The following is a 14,872-nucleotide window of genomic DNA, read 5'->3' as shown; positions in this document are numbered from 1 at the left end:
AGAAGTGAGAGGAGACACACACACACACACACACACACACACACACACACACACACACACACACACACACACACACACACACACACAGTGTTCAAGTTATCAGAGAAGGCTGGTGAACTCGTCCTAAACTCTCATCTCCTTCGTGCACCCCTTGTCCACCTTTCTCATCAACATTCCCATGGATGACAGACCAGACTTTGATCGCCGCCCCTTTTCCCCTTGTCTTAATTATTTTGGCGGTGGGGATCCATTCTAGATAATATTTTTTTTGTTCCCGCCCCCCCTCCACATTCAAAAATTGGTTTTAAAAGGTAGCGGTTACCCTCTGTTGTCAGTCAACCATCACAATGGAGTGACAAAATACTGTGAACAATTTCGGCTGTGCGTTTGCGGTGCAATGCGGTTTGAAATCAGATTACTGAATGAATTAAGACGACGCATGTGAAAAGCGCAGAAAGAGTGGTCATCTACTCACCCCGCCCTTATTGGTCAGTGTTGTGTGTAACTTTAATGGATCTGAATATGTTCTTCCACATATTTTCACCTTCTACCTGTATACTGTGCTATGAGGACGGGGGCCTGTCTGAAGCTGAGCTGAATAGACAAGGCGTTGTCTGACCAATCGACCGTTTTGTAAGCGATCCTTTTTGCCAAAAGTCGATGCTGTTGTCATTGGCGCCTCCGTGTGGTCATAACGGACAATTCTTATCCTGACTATCACGTCTTTTGGGGGAGCTGTGCAGGAAGCCAAACTCGTGGGTTAACTTTTTATGTGCCTGTTTTTGGATTTGTTTTGTTTCTCTGTAATGTGACCAGTTCTGGACCCTGATATTTCTAAAATATAGTCTAACACTTTCTCATTATAATGTGACATGTATACTTTTTCGACAATAATTCCAGAACTAATACATAATCAGTTGTAAATTGTGGTTGTCTTTTGTTGCTGCTCTTGTGTCGGACAAGAGTGTGTCTTTGCACGTTTGTTCCTTTTTTGAAAGTAAAGCCTTCGAGCTTTATCAACAGAACCCAGTCATTGGGAGGTGTGGCCATATTAAATGCTTCACTGTGTTGTGTGTTTCCTGTTCCATCTTAAACTTTCAATGTTTTTCGATTCTAAATTGACAACCGTACTTAAATCTTGCCATGTGAATGTCAAACATGGCTCATGTTTGACTAACAAAAACATTTTGTGTTTGTGCCTCTACTTTTGATGGCAATATTATCTTAAAGCAAACAGTTTGCCATTTCCCCCCCTAATCACTCATCTGCCTTTTAATGTATATATATTTTTTGTCATATGCGTCCATGGGGAGAGAAAAAAAAGTGTCTTGACATATTACTGTAAACACAATTTTGTAGTTGGATTAAATTGCAATATCCACCTGATTAAGTTATGCAATTGTATGTCTGAGGGTTATATTTTTATGTCATCTCGCTCATTCTTTCTTAGTAATGTGCCTCAAATCAAGCCACTGCATGCAGTTTCAACAATAATGAACTTTATACAAAAACTGAGCTTTAATAAAGATCTCCATGTCGAAACCTCATCTCAGCCCTCTCGCCTGTCCCTGCAGTATATGGCACCACACAACTATGTATATAGACTGGCGTAATTTTTTTAATCTTTTAGCTGGAAGTGACACAAGAATGTTGCAAAACAATAAAAAGTGAACTGAAATTCACAAAAATATTTCCATCCAACTTAAGATTTCATCAAAGTTTGTTGCCAGTCAACCTAATGTGTGATTTTGGAATGAGGGAGGAATTTCAAGGGAATCATTAGTCATAAATTAAGAAAACAATTTTTTTGGTATTGTTTCCAGTAATGTCAATAAGTTGAGGTCTGTATTACCCAAGGGAAGTGTTTGTGTGTGTCGTGGTGTTAGTGTGTGTGTGTGTGTGTGTGTGGGGGGGGGGGGGGGGCGACAAACAGGTGCGTCTTTTCCCCTGCTGACTGAGCAACAAGAGCAGACAAGTTGTGTCAGCCACCACAACACGCAATTAAACTCAGGGGACCCTGGCTGATTTTGGAACAGTATCTTGACTCTCATGTTGTGTAGCGACTATGTTACCATTTCCGGACAAATAACTTCTAACATGCAGCCTTAGAAGTGTTTGGATTTGTTCAAAAGAAATGCATAAAATAGCAAAAAAATAAACATAGCTTCATTCTTTTGTTTGTTTGTTTAATCAAGGGGGCCAGGGCAGCCAGTGGCCTAGCCCTGAATTACAGGGACTTAATAGGATCTGGACGAGGCCTGGTACTAGTATGTGGCCCTGTAGTTGGCTACCCATGATATAATATAAGAGACAAAAATACTGTAATATGGAAAAAACAATGTTTAGAAAAATGAAAAAAAAATGTGACCAATTTTCTTTTACTTTTTTTTTTTTTACAATTTTCTGTTACTACTATACACTATCATTTTACATCTCTCTACCAGTTGAATCAACTCTCCAGCTACCACAGTCACCTCTCCCATGAGGACCCAGGAAACACCTGATGCACCTGGCTGCTTCCTTCAATGTCCTTACCCACAGCAAAGCTCTTCTGACTCGTTTTGCATCGCCTTAGCATGGAACCCTACCGCCTTTTGTTGGGATTAAGTGTCTTTTTCCACTTTGACGCCTTTGCTTCCACAGAGGTCACGTGCAAGCTGAAGGCCAAGTTCAACCTGAATGGCTACAAGGATGTGGAGAAGAAGAAGGTCGTCATCGGCGGGATGTTTCCTGTCCACATGAGCGTTGCTTCCAGCGCTGGCAACACTTCACGGCTGCCTATATCCTCGGGGTGTGAAGGGTGAGTCGAATTTTTGTGTGTTTTCATGACAATTCACTCTATTTTAATAAATTGTGCAATGGGTTAGATAATTTTTTTGTTTTTTTTGCCCAGGTCGAATTCTTTTATTATTAATGCTCGAACTGAAATATTGAAATTGATTCAAGCATTTCACTTATCCCCGAGAAATAACAGGGCAGGGTCTCGGGGGGCAATTAGCTAACATGATTGTGAAGAGTGTTAATATGCCCTCAGTGGGCAGTGCAGCTGTTGTCAGAAATTATGTGAGGTTGACTCAAGTGGAAGGTTTTAGAATAGCAGCTCTACAAAAATGAAATGAAATATTTCTAAAATCTCATTTGGTGAATCAGCATCCAATTATTCTCCGTTTCAAAGCTTCAAAGCTATTGTATAAACATTTGCGTTAAGTCAGCTGGCCTGGCTGAACAACCAATTAAATTGATGAATGGCGCAAGATAATGTCGATTTGTTTGTCTGCGTGTCACATCACAAATTCATTATTGTAGCTTTGGCAGATCAAAATGTCAAACAAAAAACACTGCAATTATATCAAACCTGTTGAAATATGATGCGGGCTTCATCCTCTCTTCACACACTAGAATGAATTACCGCACATTCCGCTGGACCCAGACCATGCTGTTTGCCATCAATGAAATAAACAACATGAAAGAGCTGCTGCCCAACACCGACCTGGGCTACGTCATCTATGACTCCTGCTTCACCATCTCCAAGGCCGTGGAGGGCACCCTCACTTATTTGACCGGCCAAGACGAGGCAGTGCCCAATTACCGCTGTGGCACGGGGGCTCCCCTGGCTGCTCTCGTCGGGGCGGGAGGCTCTGACTTGTCCATCGCCACTGCCAGGATCCTGGGACTCTACCATTTTCCACAGGTATATCATAAATATCTTGTAATAAAATGGAACACCAAATGTAGAACAAAGTCTCGCGTTCATTCAACCATTCTTTAGGTCAGCTACTCCTCAACCTGCTCAGCCCTAAACAGCAAGTTCCAGTTCCCAACCTTCCTGAGGACCGTTCCCAACGACATCCACCAGTCAACCGCCATGGCCCAGCTGGTGCTGCACTTCGGCTGGACCTGGGTTGGAACCGTGGCCGCAGACGATGACTACGGCAAGTATGGCATCAAAGACTTCAAAGAGCAGGTCGAAGAGGCCGGCGTCTGTATCTCCTTCTCTGAAACTCTGCCAAAGGTACGTATCACCTAAGGTACGTATCATTGCACATTTGGTTTTGTTGTCATTTGTCTCACTTTGTGTGGGGTTTTTTTCACCCCTGGAAATTTCAGGTAAATTCCCCTGAAGACATTGAGCGAATTGTCCAAACCATTATTGAGTCCACGGCCAAGATCATTGTAGTCTTTTCATCAGACGTGGACCTCAGTCCTCTGGTGCTTGAACTGATCCGGCAAAATGTGACCAACCGCACTTGGATCGCAAGCGAGGCCTGGGTCACGTCAGCTCTCATCAACCGACCTGGAGTAAGAACCCGCATTTTTTCAAGCCCCTTTTTTAATCACCCTATTTTGACGTGTGCTCAACTATTTGTGTCCAGGTGAGCTCTGTGCTAGGCGGCACCATTGGCTTTGGGGTGAAAAGGGCCGACATACCTGGTCTGCAGCGACATTTACTCGATCTGGACCCTTATGCCGATCCTCTCACTGAGGAATTTTGGGAGAAGGTCGGTGAAATAGTGTGACTGAGTTTAGTATCAATTCGAGATAGTGGGAAGCAACTAACTTTGTTGCTGCACTTATTATTATTTTTTTTTCGCTATTTGTTCTTTAATTGGGTATTCATGTTTTTTAAACATCTGCTTTCAAAAAAGTCACTTAAATCCATCAATAGTCAATAGTTAACCAACATTCTACCAATACAGTAGTCACTGCAGTTTAGCGTCCTCCATAAATGAATCACATTTGTACTGTGATAGTTTGCAGTGATGAAAAGAGCCTTGGTCACTGAGTCGGTAGAGCATCAGAATTGGAAACATAATCTGGAACTCAAACCCAGGCAGCATTAACAATTATGGTGCCACAGATTCAGAGAAGCAAGATATTCCCTATCTGCGGCCTTATTTAAAAGAATATTTTAATATTGGATGCTTCAAGATTCTTGATGAATGCCTTGTGTCTTGCACGGGATGAAAAAAACAACAACACGTTTTTGGCATTTGTCCATCTAATCTGAACACCCCCCCCAGTACTTTTGTACTTAACTCATTCACTCCCAAAGACGTTTTTAAACGTCTTTTCAGACTTGGTCCAGAATTGGCTGATACTGAATGAAGAACATATCAGAGTTTATATTTTTTTTACTCTTACTTCAGAAAAGTCGCTGAATCAGTACTTTTACTCCCAGAGTCATTTTTTAAAGTATTTGGTACTTTGGCTTGAGTACAAATTTTGAGTACTTTTGCCACCTCTAATAAACAAACACTTCCTGATTATTTCGATGTGTGTCTTACAGCTGTTCAACTGCACGTTAGATTATGGTAAAGCTCTAAGAACGGCCAAAGAGAAGGCCAAGGCATTCAATGGGACAATGTCCAAGGCAGTAGAGGTTGTTCTTGGCGGTTTGTGTACCGGCAGTGAGTCCCTGGCTCAGCTCAACAACACGTACTCTGACGTCTCCCAGCTACGAATCACCTACAGGTCACTTCACACGCCGCTAAGATAGCACTAAAGACTTGGTGATGCCGTCTCTTGACAAATGTAGCTTTTATCTATGGCAATCATGATTTTAATGAGGAGTTGTCATGGTAGACCGCATTGTCTTACTACAGTGTGTACAAGGCGGTGTACGCCGTTGCCCATGCTTTGCACAATCTGGAGCACTGCAAGGCGGGACAGGGGCCGTTCATTGGGATCGGCTGTGCTGACATCACCGAGTTTGAGCCATGGCAGGTACATGCTTTTGTGCGTGTTGTCAAATCACTCAAGTTAAAAGTAAATGAAGGCCACTTGTGTGTTTGATTGGGCTCTGACACTTGTTCATAGCTGATGTACTACCTGAAGAATGTGCGCTTCAAAGTGCCACACACAGACGAGGAGGTCTACTTCACTGATGGAGATGTGGAGGGCTTTTACGACATCATCAACTGGGGAGTCGATAGCAACGGGGAAATATCTTACTTGACTGTGGGCCACTACAACGGTTCTGTGGCTCCAGAGCACAGGATGACCATTCGGAATGATTCCATTGTTTGGAACAATGAAGCATTGGAGGTCAGTAGCACGATGTTCAAATGAGCCATGGTGGCTTTTAAATGATTTCAAAGTTATGTAAGTGCATCTGTGCTCTTCAGCCTCCTCGGTCAGTGTGCAGTGAGAACTGCATGCCTGGTACCAGGAAAGGGATCCGACAGGGAGAGCCTGTTTGTTGCTTCGACTGCATTCCGTGTGTCGATGGCGAGATTAGCAACATGACAAGTCTGTATACTATTTCTCCTTTCTCCTAAAAATATAAAACACCGTGTACAGTATATGGAAAAACAAATCTACACATCCCTGTTCAAATGCCAGGTTTTTGTGAAAAAAAATGAGACCAAGATAAATAATCTCAAAACTTTTTCCATCATCAACGTGATCTATAATCTGTAAAACTCAATTGGATTTTTTTCCTTTCAAGGGGGGAAGTAAATTTAAAAAAAAAAAAGGCCGCTGATCAATACTCATCCGCACAGTCAGGGGCGTGTTATTAAGAAGAATTTAAAGATGGTAGTGATGATAATTCATTCAATCAATTGATTTTTACAAAGTGATCTTATATGCGGTGTCAAATATTATTACGGTTTGAAGCCATTGGCGTTTTGTTGTTGACAGACGCCCGGGAGTGTGTCCTGTGCAGTGGCGATCACTGGTCCAATGACGCTCACGACGCCTGCGTGCCCAAGATCGTCGAGTTCCTGGCCTTTGGAGAGCCTCTTGGGATCACTCTCATCGTCATCTCTGCCTTTGGAGCCCTTGTCACCTTCGCTGTAGCGGTGAGAATACGCTTAAGAAAACTTCCCATGACTGCGGCGCTGCAATAAAAGCGCCGCCGTTTTGTAGGTGATCTTTGCTTTACACGTCGGCACTCCTCTGGTGAAAGCCAACGATGCTCTCCTGAGCTTCTCGCTGCTCTTCTCGCTGATGGTGACCTTCCTCTGCTCCATCGTCTTCTTGGGAGAGCCTCAACACTGGAGCTGCATGACCAGCCAAGTAGCTCTGGCTCTGGGCTTCGCACTGTGCCTTTCCTCCCTAATGGGTAAGGCGGGAGAAAAATGCGTGTGTAAAGTGTTAGAGCTAATGGCAGTTCTATCTTCCATATGATAGATTATCTTTAGTCTATTATCTTTATCATTCTACCCAGGCAAGGCGGCATTACTGATGCTGAGAGCTCAGGCTATGAAAGCGGCCCGTGCCAAGGCGAAGGCTGCTTCCAAAGCTGCCAAAGCCGCAGCGGAAGCGGCAGCCAACAGTGGTGGCCCCGATGTCATCGCAACCAACACAACAAGCCTCAACGATGTTGCTGCTCGCGTCAAGCCTGACGGCCTCACATTTGCGCACCAGAGGGCGATAGCTGCTGTGGCCACATTGATTCAGGTAAAGAGCAAAAGCGTATCCTTCGTTCCAGTTTATCTCAGAATGTGAATTCTGTTCATCATGATCGTCCAGATATTTGCCGTTTTGGCTTCCGGCGTTCGGTCCGCTCATCGACATCGTCCTAGCGAACTGCTAATTGATTGGTGCTGACTTCCGCCTAGGGCAGGCAGTGTTTGATTGGCTCAGTATCAAATTGCGCACCTTGATAGATGATCGTCCTAGCGAACTGCTAATTGATTGGTGCTGACCTCCACCAAGGGCAGGCGGTGTTTAATTGGATCAGTATCAAAAATTTCACACCTTGATAGATACCTTTGACTGAATTTGACTGATTTCTGCTATCGCGTTTGGCTTGCCTGTTTTAACAGCCAGTAAAATAGCTTACAGCATTTCACTCTGACAGTCGCCCACAATATAAATCGTCAGTGATATCTTTGGTCTTGTGTCACATGCCATCAAGTGCTTTGTTCTGCAATTTTGACCCAACAATTTCCCACTTAGGCTTTCGCTTGTACCGTGTGGCTCATCCTCCTGCCGCCCTATCCTGTGAAGAACACTTCAGCTCAGAACATAAAGATCATTCTGGAGTGCAATGAAGGTTCTGTGGTCTTCATCTGTTGTATTTTTGCCTATGATATCCTACTGGCTCTGCTGGCCTTCGTTTTTGCTTTCCTGGCCCGGAAATTGGAAGATCACTTCAGGTGGGGGGAGCAGTAAATCCTCCGGTAAAGCAACATAACAGTCGTCACGGTTTGGTTTCATGCACATGTCCAATGCTGTGTTCCAGTGAGGCCAAGTGTGTGACCTTCGGCATGCTGGTTTTCTTCATCGTGTGGATTTCCTTCGTCCCAGCTTACCTCAGCACACGAGGCAAGTTCATGGTGGCCGTCCAGATTTTTGCCATCCTGGCGTCCAGCTTTGGGCTGCTCAGCTGCGTCTTCTTGCCAAAGTGCTATATTCTCCTCCTCAAACCTGAACGCAACACCGAGGAGATGATGAGACCCCACGACAAACCACGTGATGGAACCTCAACCGGGACCTCGGCGTCACTAGCTACCTCCGCCACTGAGGTCAACTCTACAATCGCTTCAACTGCTTTTGATGATTAGATGTACTGTAGCTAGGCAGGGCGAGATTAGATTGTATGTTACAGTAAAATGGACACTTTATAGACCAAAAATGCACTTGGAAAATGGAAGAAAATGTGGCTTTCCTGCATCAGCCACTTTAGGCCTTAAGACTTCCGTCCATGTCGTTAATATTTGAAAATGTATTTAATTTTTTTTAGCCACTTACACTCAAGTCATCCATAAAGTGCATTTCTTTATGTAGGCCTATATTAGAAATACGATCATATTTTTGACTTGTATTTGTACTGTACTAGTGGCATCGGATACTTTCTAAGGGGTTGTTCAAGTGTGATGGTTGACGAAAACAAAATAAAACTCTCAAAACAAAGAGCCGACATCATGTCATTATCATCATCTTACTATATTATAACTCGCAGCGAGTGAAACCAAATGACAACTTTTACATCGATGTTAAAATTAAGAAAGCCTGAGATAAAAATTTTGACTTGAAATGTATATTTCAAAGTGTCTCAGAACAACACTTTCAATCGCCTGGCGAAGCAATGAGACATCAAATTGCTTCGAATTTTAAGAAGCGTGTGTCATCTACAGCACGTCAGTACATTCACGTGTTCATGAGCACCTGCCTTTCCAGGAATCAGCCAAGCTATGAATGTGTCCAATCAAAGTTGTCAGTGTGCATGATGATAAATTTTGCAGGTGACAGAGCGGTGAAGGAATGTGTTTAGAATTTACCGCTCGCTGACAAGCTGGGACAGCTGCTAAATCATGTTAAAAGGTGCACATATGCACCACCACGGGTGTGCTGCATGTGTCATTCCTGTATTACGCAAGTGCTGTGCTGACCAGGCATCTTTTAGGGGAATGCATTTAATAGGGGAGGGCTCTACTTGTACACTTGACCTTTTGATGGCAAAAATGTATATTTTCTATACCACTTGCTCTCATTAGGGTTGCACGTGAACTGGAATCTTATCGCATTTGACATTTGGCTAGAGGAAAGGATAACGGTGACTGGTCACCTGTCCAACAGGGGGCATATGTACTGTATAGCAAGATTGTCAACCATTCACAATCACATTGACATTTCTTTCCCAAAGTGTTGCCTTACATACTGACACCTTCTTTCCTCACAGGGAGACTCTTCTGCTTACGCTTAAAAGCCAAGTACAGGGTTGTGCTATTTCATTGTATTTTCCACCGACAGATAGTTTTAAAATTGTAGATACTGGATACTGATACAAGTTGTAGTTGGGAGATGTCCGATTATTATACTTTGGCTAAGTAATGCATTTGTGTTCCTCAGGCCCCAGCCCAGAGTCTTGTGACACGAGGAATGGTGTTTAAAGCCTAAGACCTCAAAGAAGTCTAGAAGGTGTGTAAATATAGAATTGTCATTGGAAAAACAATCACGCGTGCCAGTTTACATGTAGCGTATGTCAACCTCCGAACACAAACACTGGAATCGTGTGGAGCCCCAACTGACTCGTATTGTGTGTACTTTCATGAACTAAAATTAAAACTCGAGGTTGTTCAAACACTTGACCATCTGCGTGTGCACTTATCTCGGCGTAAGAGCGTGTTTATGTATGTGTGTATTGTTGACACACTGGCATGTTTGTCTCCCTCCTTTAAGGCCAGCGCAGAGCAGTGACGAGACAAGGAAACCCGGATCCTGTTTCAGGGCGGATGATGCTATAAGAAGCCGGCGTGCACTCTCCAGTAACATACAAAGCTGAGAATAAGAAGGCAATCGTGCGAAAGACATGCCAGCAAGTAGTGAGTCTTGAGGCACAGCGGTGTATGGCGAAAGAGTAGGCAACTGTGGCGAAGTGGTAAAATCGGTCTTTGAGTGGTCCAATCGGGCACCACCTGCGATCATGATAGCTGCCCGCAGCAGCGGAGGGGGGGTCGGAGGACACCAGCCTCCTCCAATACACAGGGAAAACTCCGTAAGCTCCGCCGGTGGGACGAAAGTTCAAGGCCACGGGAACTCCACGGAGGTCAGGTGTAACGCCTGCTCTGGACGACAGGGGGCGCCTCATCAAAACAGAGCAGCGATACTCAGAGAGATGGAGAGCAACTGGTACCTGAAAATGTTTGGACTGGGCAAAGAGGAAACGGTCACCCAGAAGACGGGCATGCCCTACAGGTCAGTCCATGACACATTCCCCAATTTTTAACATCTACATTGATTTTAAAAAGTCAGTGTGGTGTGCACAATATGATCAACAAAACGTCCAGCACCTACATGACAATAATTCCTCTCTCAACCAGCAGTCAGGCAAAAATGGTTCTGATATCCAAGACTGCTATTGTCACCTTAAGTCCACGTCATCTTATTCTGAACGACAAATGATCATTGCTGCATTTGTCTCCTTACATCTTAACTATTGCAATTCACTCTTCACTTTTCACAAGACAACTTTGTCGCCAACTAGCTCAGAAATCCCTTGCTAGGCTTTTCTTCTCGATCTCCTGGATACAAAAGAAAATGTCACATACAATTCGCAAGGCTTTGTAAGTTACAAAGTCCTCAATGGCTTACTTTTGCCTCTGGTCAGCTTCCTCCATACTTGGTGGAGATTCCTATTCGGTGACTCTTGTCTATTGACTGCTTTTTAGCCACAAATTGTAGATTTCACCTCCGTTTACTCTAAAAGGTGCCTCTTCAGCAGTCAAAGACAAATCTGTCCAGGTGACATTATCGTAAGAAGTGGAAAAAGAAGAAGCTACTGTCGGTGAACAGTTGGCTTCATCCAGTAACTGCGTTGTGGTTGCAAACTCTTCTCCTGGCCATTTTTATTGTGAGTTGTTCCTCTATTTGTGTACGGCAACTGCACAAGATTCAGCTGGCTTTCTAATTGGCTATCATGTTCCATTTCACTTCACAATCAAAGTCTGAAGCCAAATTCGGTCCAAAGGATTTGCGTTTGCAAATATAACACAGGCTTAACAGTTAAGATTATCAGCTGCAACTTTTTTCTCTGCAGATCAGGGTGGGGGAAAAATAAAATTCAGTCAAACCTCACAAGAAAGTGGCCTAAGATCATTTTTTTCCATCGATCCTTTGCTGACTTATTGGAAAAATAGAAAATTTGGGACCCTTCGTCAGCATGTGTTTTCCTTACTTTAGCTGATAGATCATCAAGGTATTTTTGGGCGAGGCTGTCACAGTGATAAAGTATTTCCTCTCGTGGCTCATCGTTTCATTTGTGAGTGTTGTGTGTCGCCAAAGTCTGACCCGACTTAAGAGTTATGTCACTTGATCTTGCTCTAATGCTAAAAGGCAGCATCTGTCCTGTTGCATTCGACCATGTTGATGTTGACCAACGCCATGGCGACAAAACAAATGGAAGTGGTGGGAGCGGTGAGTTGGGCACATTAAGTGTTGATCCACGGTGACGTCGCTTCCAAGATGGGGATTGCGACCCTGCCTTGTGAAATTCAGAATGTAGTCATTATCCCTCTCTTTGTTTCTCACTCATAGATAATGTGGGCTCCTTCGCTTTTTCCCACACTCTGTTTTTTTTGTTGCAAAACGCTTAAACGCTCCGTGGCCCACTGCAATCATCCGAGCTTAAAACCTCACATTCATTTGTTCTCCTATCGCCTCTTTTACAGTTCCTCTGACTTTGTTCACTAACTCATTTGGAAAAAAGATCATCATGAATAAGAACCGAGGCATTCTCTACATGTTGTATTGATAATTCATCTTTTTAAAACACATTATTTAGTAAGACAAAGTATGGTGGCGGCATGCTTGCTGGAACTCGGTGAAAGATGCAAAGAAGTGCTTCATATTTTGCAGGGGTGCCCAATACATCGATCGCGATCGAGCGGTAGCCTGCGGACTGGTACCAAGTCGATTGCTGGGGGTGTTGGGGAAAATGGAAAAAAAAAAAAAAAAAGATTTGTGTGTCTGTGTGCATCTTATTAATATGATATTAATTAGATTATAATTTGTGTGTTAGTGCACACTGCACCCGAAGCATCCTTTCAGTTTCACTTTTACAAAAAAAAGTATTTAAACAAATAAAATAAAATTAAAAAGCAGGTCACCTTTACCCTGCGGTGGCGCATGATTTGCATCACTGGAAGTTGTTCGCGGTCGTCAGCCTGCAATTGCAGCTTGCAATCAGAGCTGTTGTGATATATCGTTTATGATGATGATGATGATGATGATTATTACTCTTAATCAAAGTTTGTTTCATGTACAATTCACCGATGGCATTGGCAAAAAATACGAATCTGGAGTGCCAGGAGAAGCATTTTAAAACGGTAGATGTACGCGCACACACGCAAACACAGATACTAGTGAGCAGTGTCACCCGGGGATTCACTTCTCTATTGATTGTAAAATTTGGTTGAAATTGTGGCTCCTACTTGTACTCCCACTACGGAGAGATTTCTGTCTGTTGGATGCACCAGAATGGAGAAACATACACAAGCACACACGCGCATGCCCGCACGTGCATGCGCACACGCGCGCAAATGCTTTTAGCCCTGTAGCAGTTCTATTTAAAACTGGGACAGAATATAACTACAGATTTCCCAGGGATCTTTAACTGAGCTAAAAATAGCTTTTGTGTTTTTTTTTTTCCCCCTGAAAAACTATTAATGCCAATTTGATTATACACAGGATATTGCAATAAAATGTTCTTATTCTGTAGTCACCCGCTTCATTTCCTGATGAAATTATTTTGGATTGTATTTTGTGCAGCCGACCTGTATTTAATCTGAGATGAGATTGTTTACAGTTTTCGCAGCAACAAGTTGTCACCTTTACCATTTTTTTGGATTAATTAGTTATATTTTATCTTTATGAAATACATTTTTAAGAATCAAATTAGCTAATGGTAGTTCACAATAAATATTTAAAAAACAGATACATTTTCAATGTTCACTCTGCAATAATCAGTATCGTTTGAAAATATGTTTTTTTTTTCTTTGAGTGTTAAAAATATGATCCCCACTGTGCTCTTTGGCATGAGGCGGGTTTCGATCTTCAGTGATAATAACGTTGGGCTTCAGTCGGATATGTAGGCCACCACATTGGTCTTAAATAGGAGCAGGACACTCCCTGAGGCCTGGAAAATGATCACTGGCTTAATTATTGCTGCCACAGCACCGGATGAAATGAAACGAGCCTTCTCATTTAAGTTCTCAAAATACTAAGATGATTTCACGCTGTGTAAGATATTTAAAAAAAATAATGATCATTTTTCATCTTCTGTTTGTAATGGCTCAGTTCTTCATTACGAAAAATGATACTGTGTATAGAGTTGCACACGATTGTAGTGGGAGTGTGTGTGGAGGTGGTGGGGCGCCGAATGAAAGCTTAATTAGTCTCATGAAACATGAAGCTGATGTAGAAATGCTTGAGGACACACTAGTACGATTCAGCTCCATTTGATTGCACAACAAGGCAAATTATTTGAAAATCAAAGCACTATATTCTGCTCCAATTTTTCGTTAAAGTGAATTTGGATTTGGAGAATGTATAGCTAGTAGCTTGAAATATTGTACGATCAGAACATGTCAAAAGACCGTTCAGACCTTGGGCTGTTTTTGTGACCGGCGTAATTGCTGCACTTGTCCCAAATTTGCGTCGAGGCGGGCTAGACCCGATGCTGGTGATTTTGCAGACAAGTGCCTGCCCGTTGAGATATGAGAGGGAGGGCTGTGCCGTTGTTAGAGTAGTTGCAGCTGAATTCAACCCACCTCTCACCATAGCTGTGCCACCCTGCGATGCAAAGTTCACACACACCACAAGAAGAGTCTGCCTCCAATTTAGGAGCCTTTTATTCATATACGTCAACTTTACATTCAATTCACGACCTTTTTTCCATTACAAAAAAAACATACAAGACAAATAGATATCACAATGTCAGAAAAGTAACAATTTTTCCCCACAGCACCACCTTCTGGGGCTCTGTCCCACTTGCTCCGAGCGCAAAATCACCACAGGTACACTCGTGTCTATTATTACAACTGTAAACACAGTCACGTTGCATAAGCTCAGCTGACATTGCTTCTGCCAAGCAGGATCAGTTTTTCCACTCTTCCTGCAGGACAATGGACGCAGCTGCCCCTTTGTCAGTCTTGAGCGTTCATGGCAGTGTGTTGCGCAAGATTTGAAATAAATCCAACAGTTTAACATGCAGTATTTGACAAAGTATGGTTTCGATTCTGAAATTTGGGATTTCACCTTTGACGTGTTGATGTGTTTGACAAGAGTGACACTGCATGTCTGAAATCAAATCTCATGTGCAAGAATGACACTTGGACCCGAGTCCCGTAATCCTCTGGGAGAACCAGACATGATTTCATTGTTTTGTCTCAACGGGAGCTCAAAGGTGTGAGGCTCTATGTTG

At 43.1% G+C, this 14,872-nt stretch overlaps 2 protein-coding genes across 3 annotated transcripts in view; both read left to right on the top strand.

Moving 5' to 3' along the window:
• Positions 1-1,547, top strand: part of gmps (guanine monophosphate synthase) — a 10,489-nt gene extending 8,942 nt beyond the window's left edge. For both annotated transcript variants that reach the window (XM_019864975.1, XM_019864977.1), the window contains exon 17: positions 75-1,547. The gene's annotated coding sequence lies outside the window, so the exon portion shown is untranslated. The remainder of the gene's footprint in view (positions 1-74) is intronic.
• A 1,029-nt stretch (positions 1,548-2,576) lies between these two features.
• Positions 2,577-8,844, top strand: vmn2r1 (vomeronasal 2, receptor 1). The gene is made up of 15 exons (XM_019864850.1): positions 2,577-2,800; positions 3,400-3,691; positions 3,770-4,012; positions 4,108-4,299; positions 4,374-4,499; positions 5,288-5,312; positions 5,379-5,472; positions 5,604-5,724; positions 5,818-6,045; positions 6,126-6,249; positions 6,643-6,803; positions 6,871-7,066; positions 7,172-7,404; positions 7,906-8,105; positions 8,192-8,844. Exons 1-15 carry the CDS (start codon positions 2,577-2,579, stop codon positions 8,511-8,513), a joined length of 2,781 nt encoding a protein of 926 aa, XP_019720409.1. The 3' UTR covers positions 8,514-8,844.
• The last annotated feature ends 6,028 nt before the right edge of the window (positions 8,845-14,872 follow it).

This window comes from Hippocampus comes, unplaced genomic scaffold, assembly GCF_001891065.2.
Source record: "Hippocampus comes isolate QL1 unplaced genomic scaffold, H_comes_QL1_v1.1 scaffold276, whole genome shotgun sequence".
In the NCBI taxonomy this organism is placed as follows: Eukaryota; Metazoa; Chordata; class Actinopteri; order Syngnathiformes; family Syngnathidae; genus Hippocampus; species Hippocampus comes.
The sequence above is the reverse complement of the archived record's forward strand: the minus strand, read 5'-3'. Positions and strand labels throughout refer to the sequence as shown.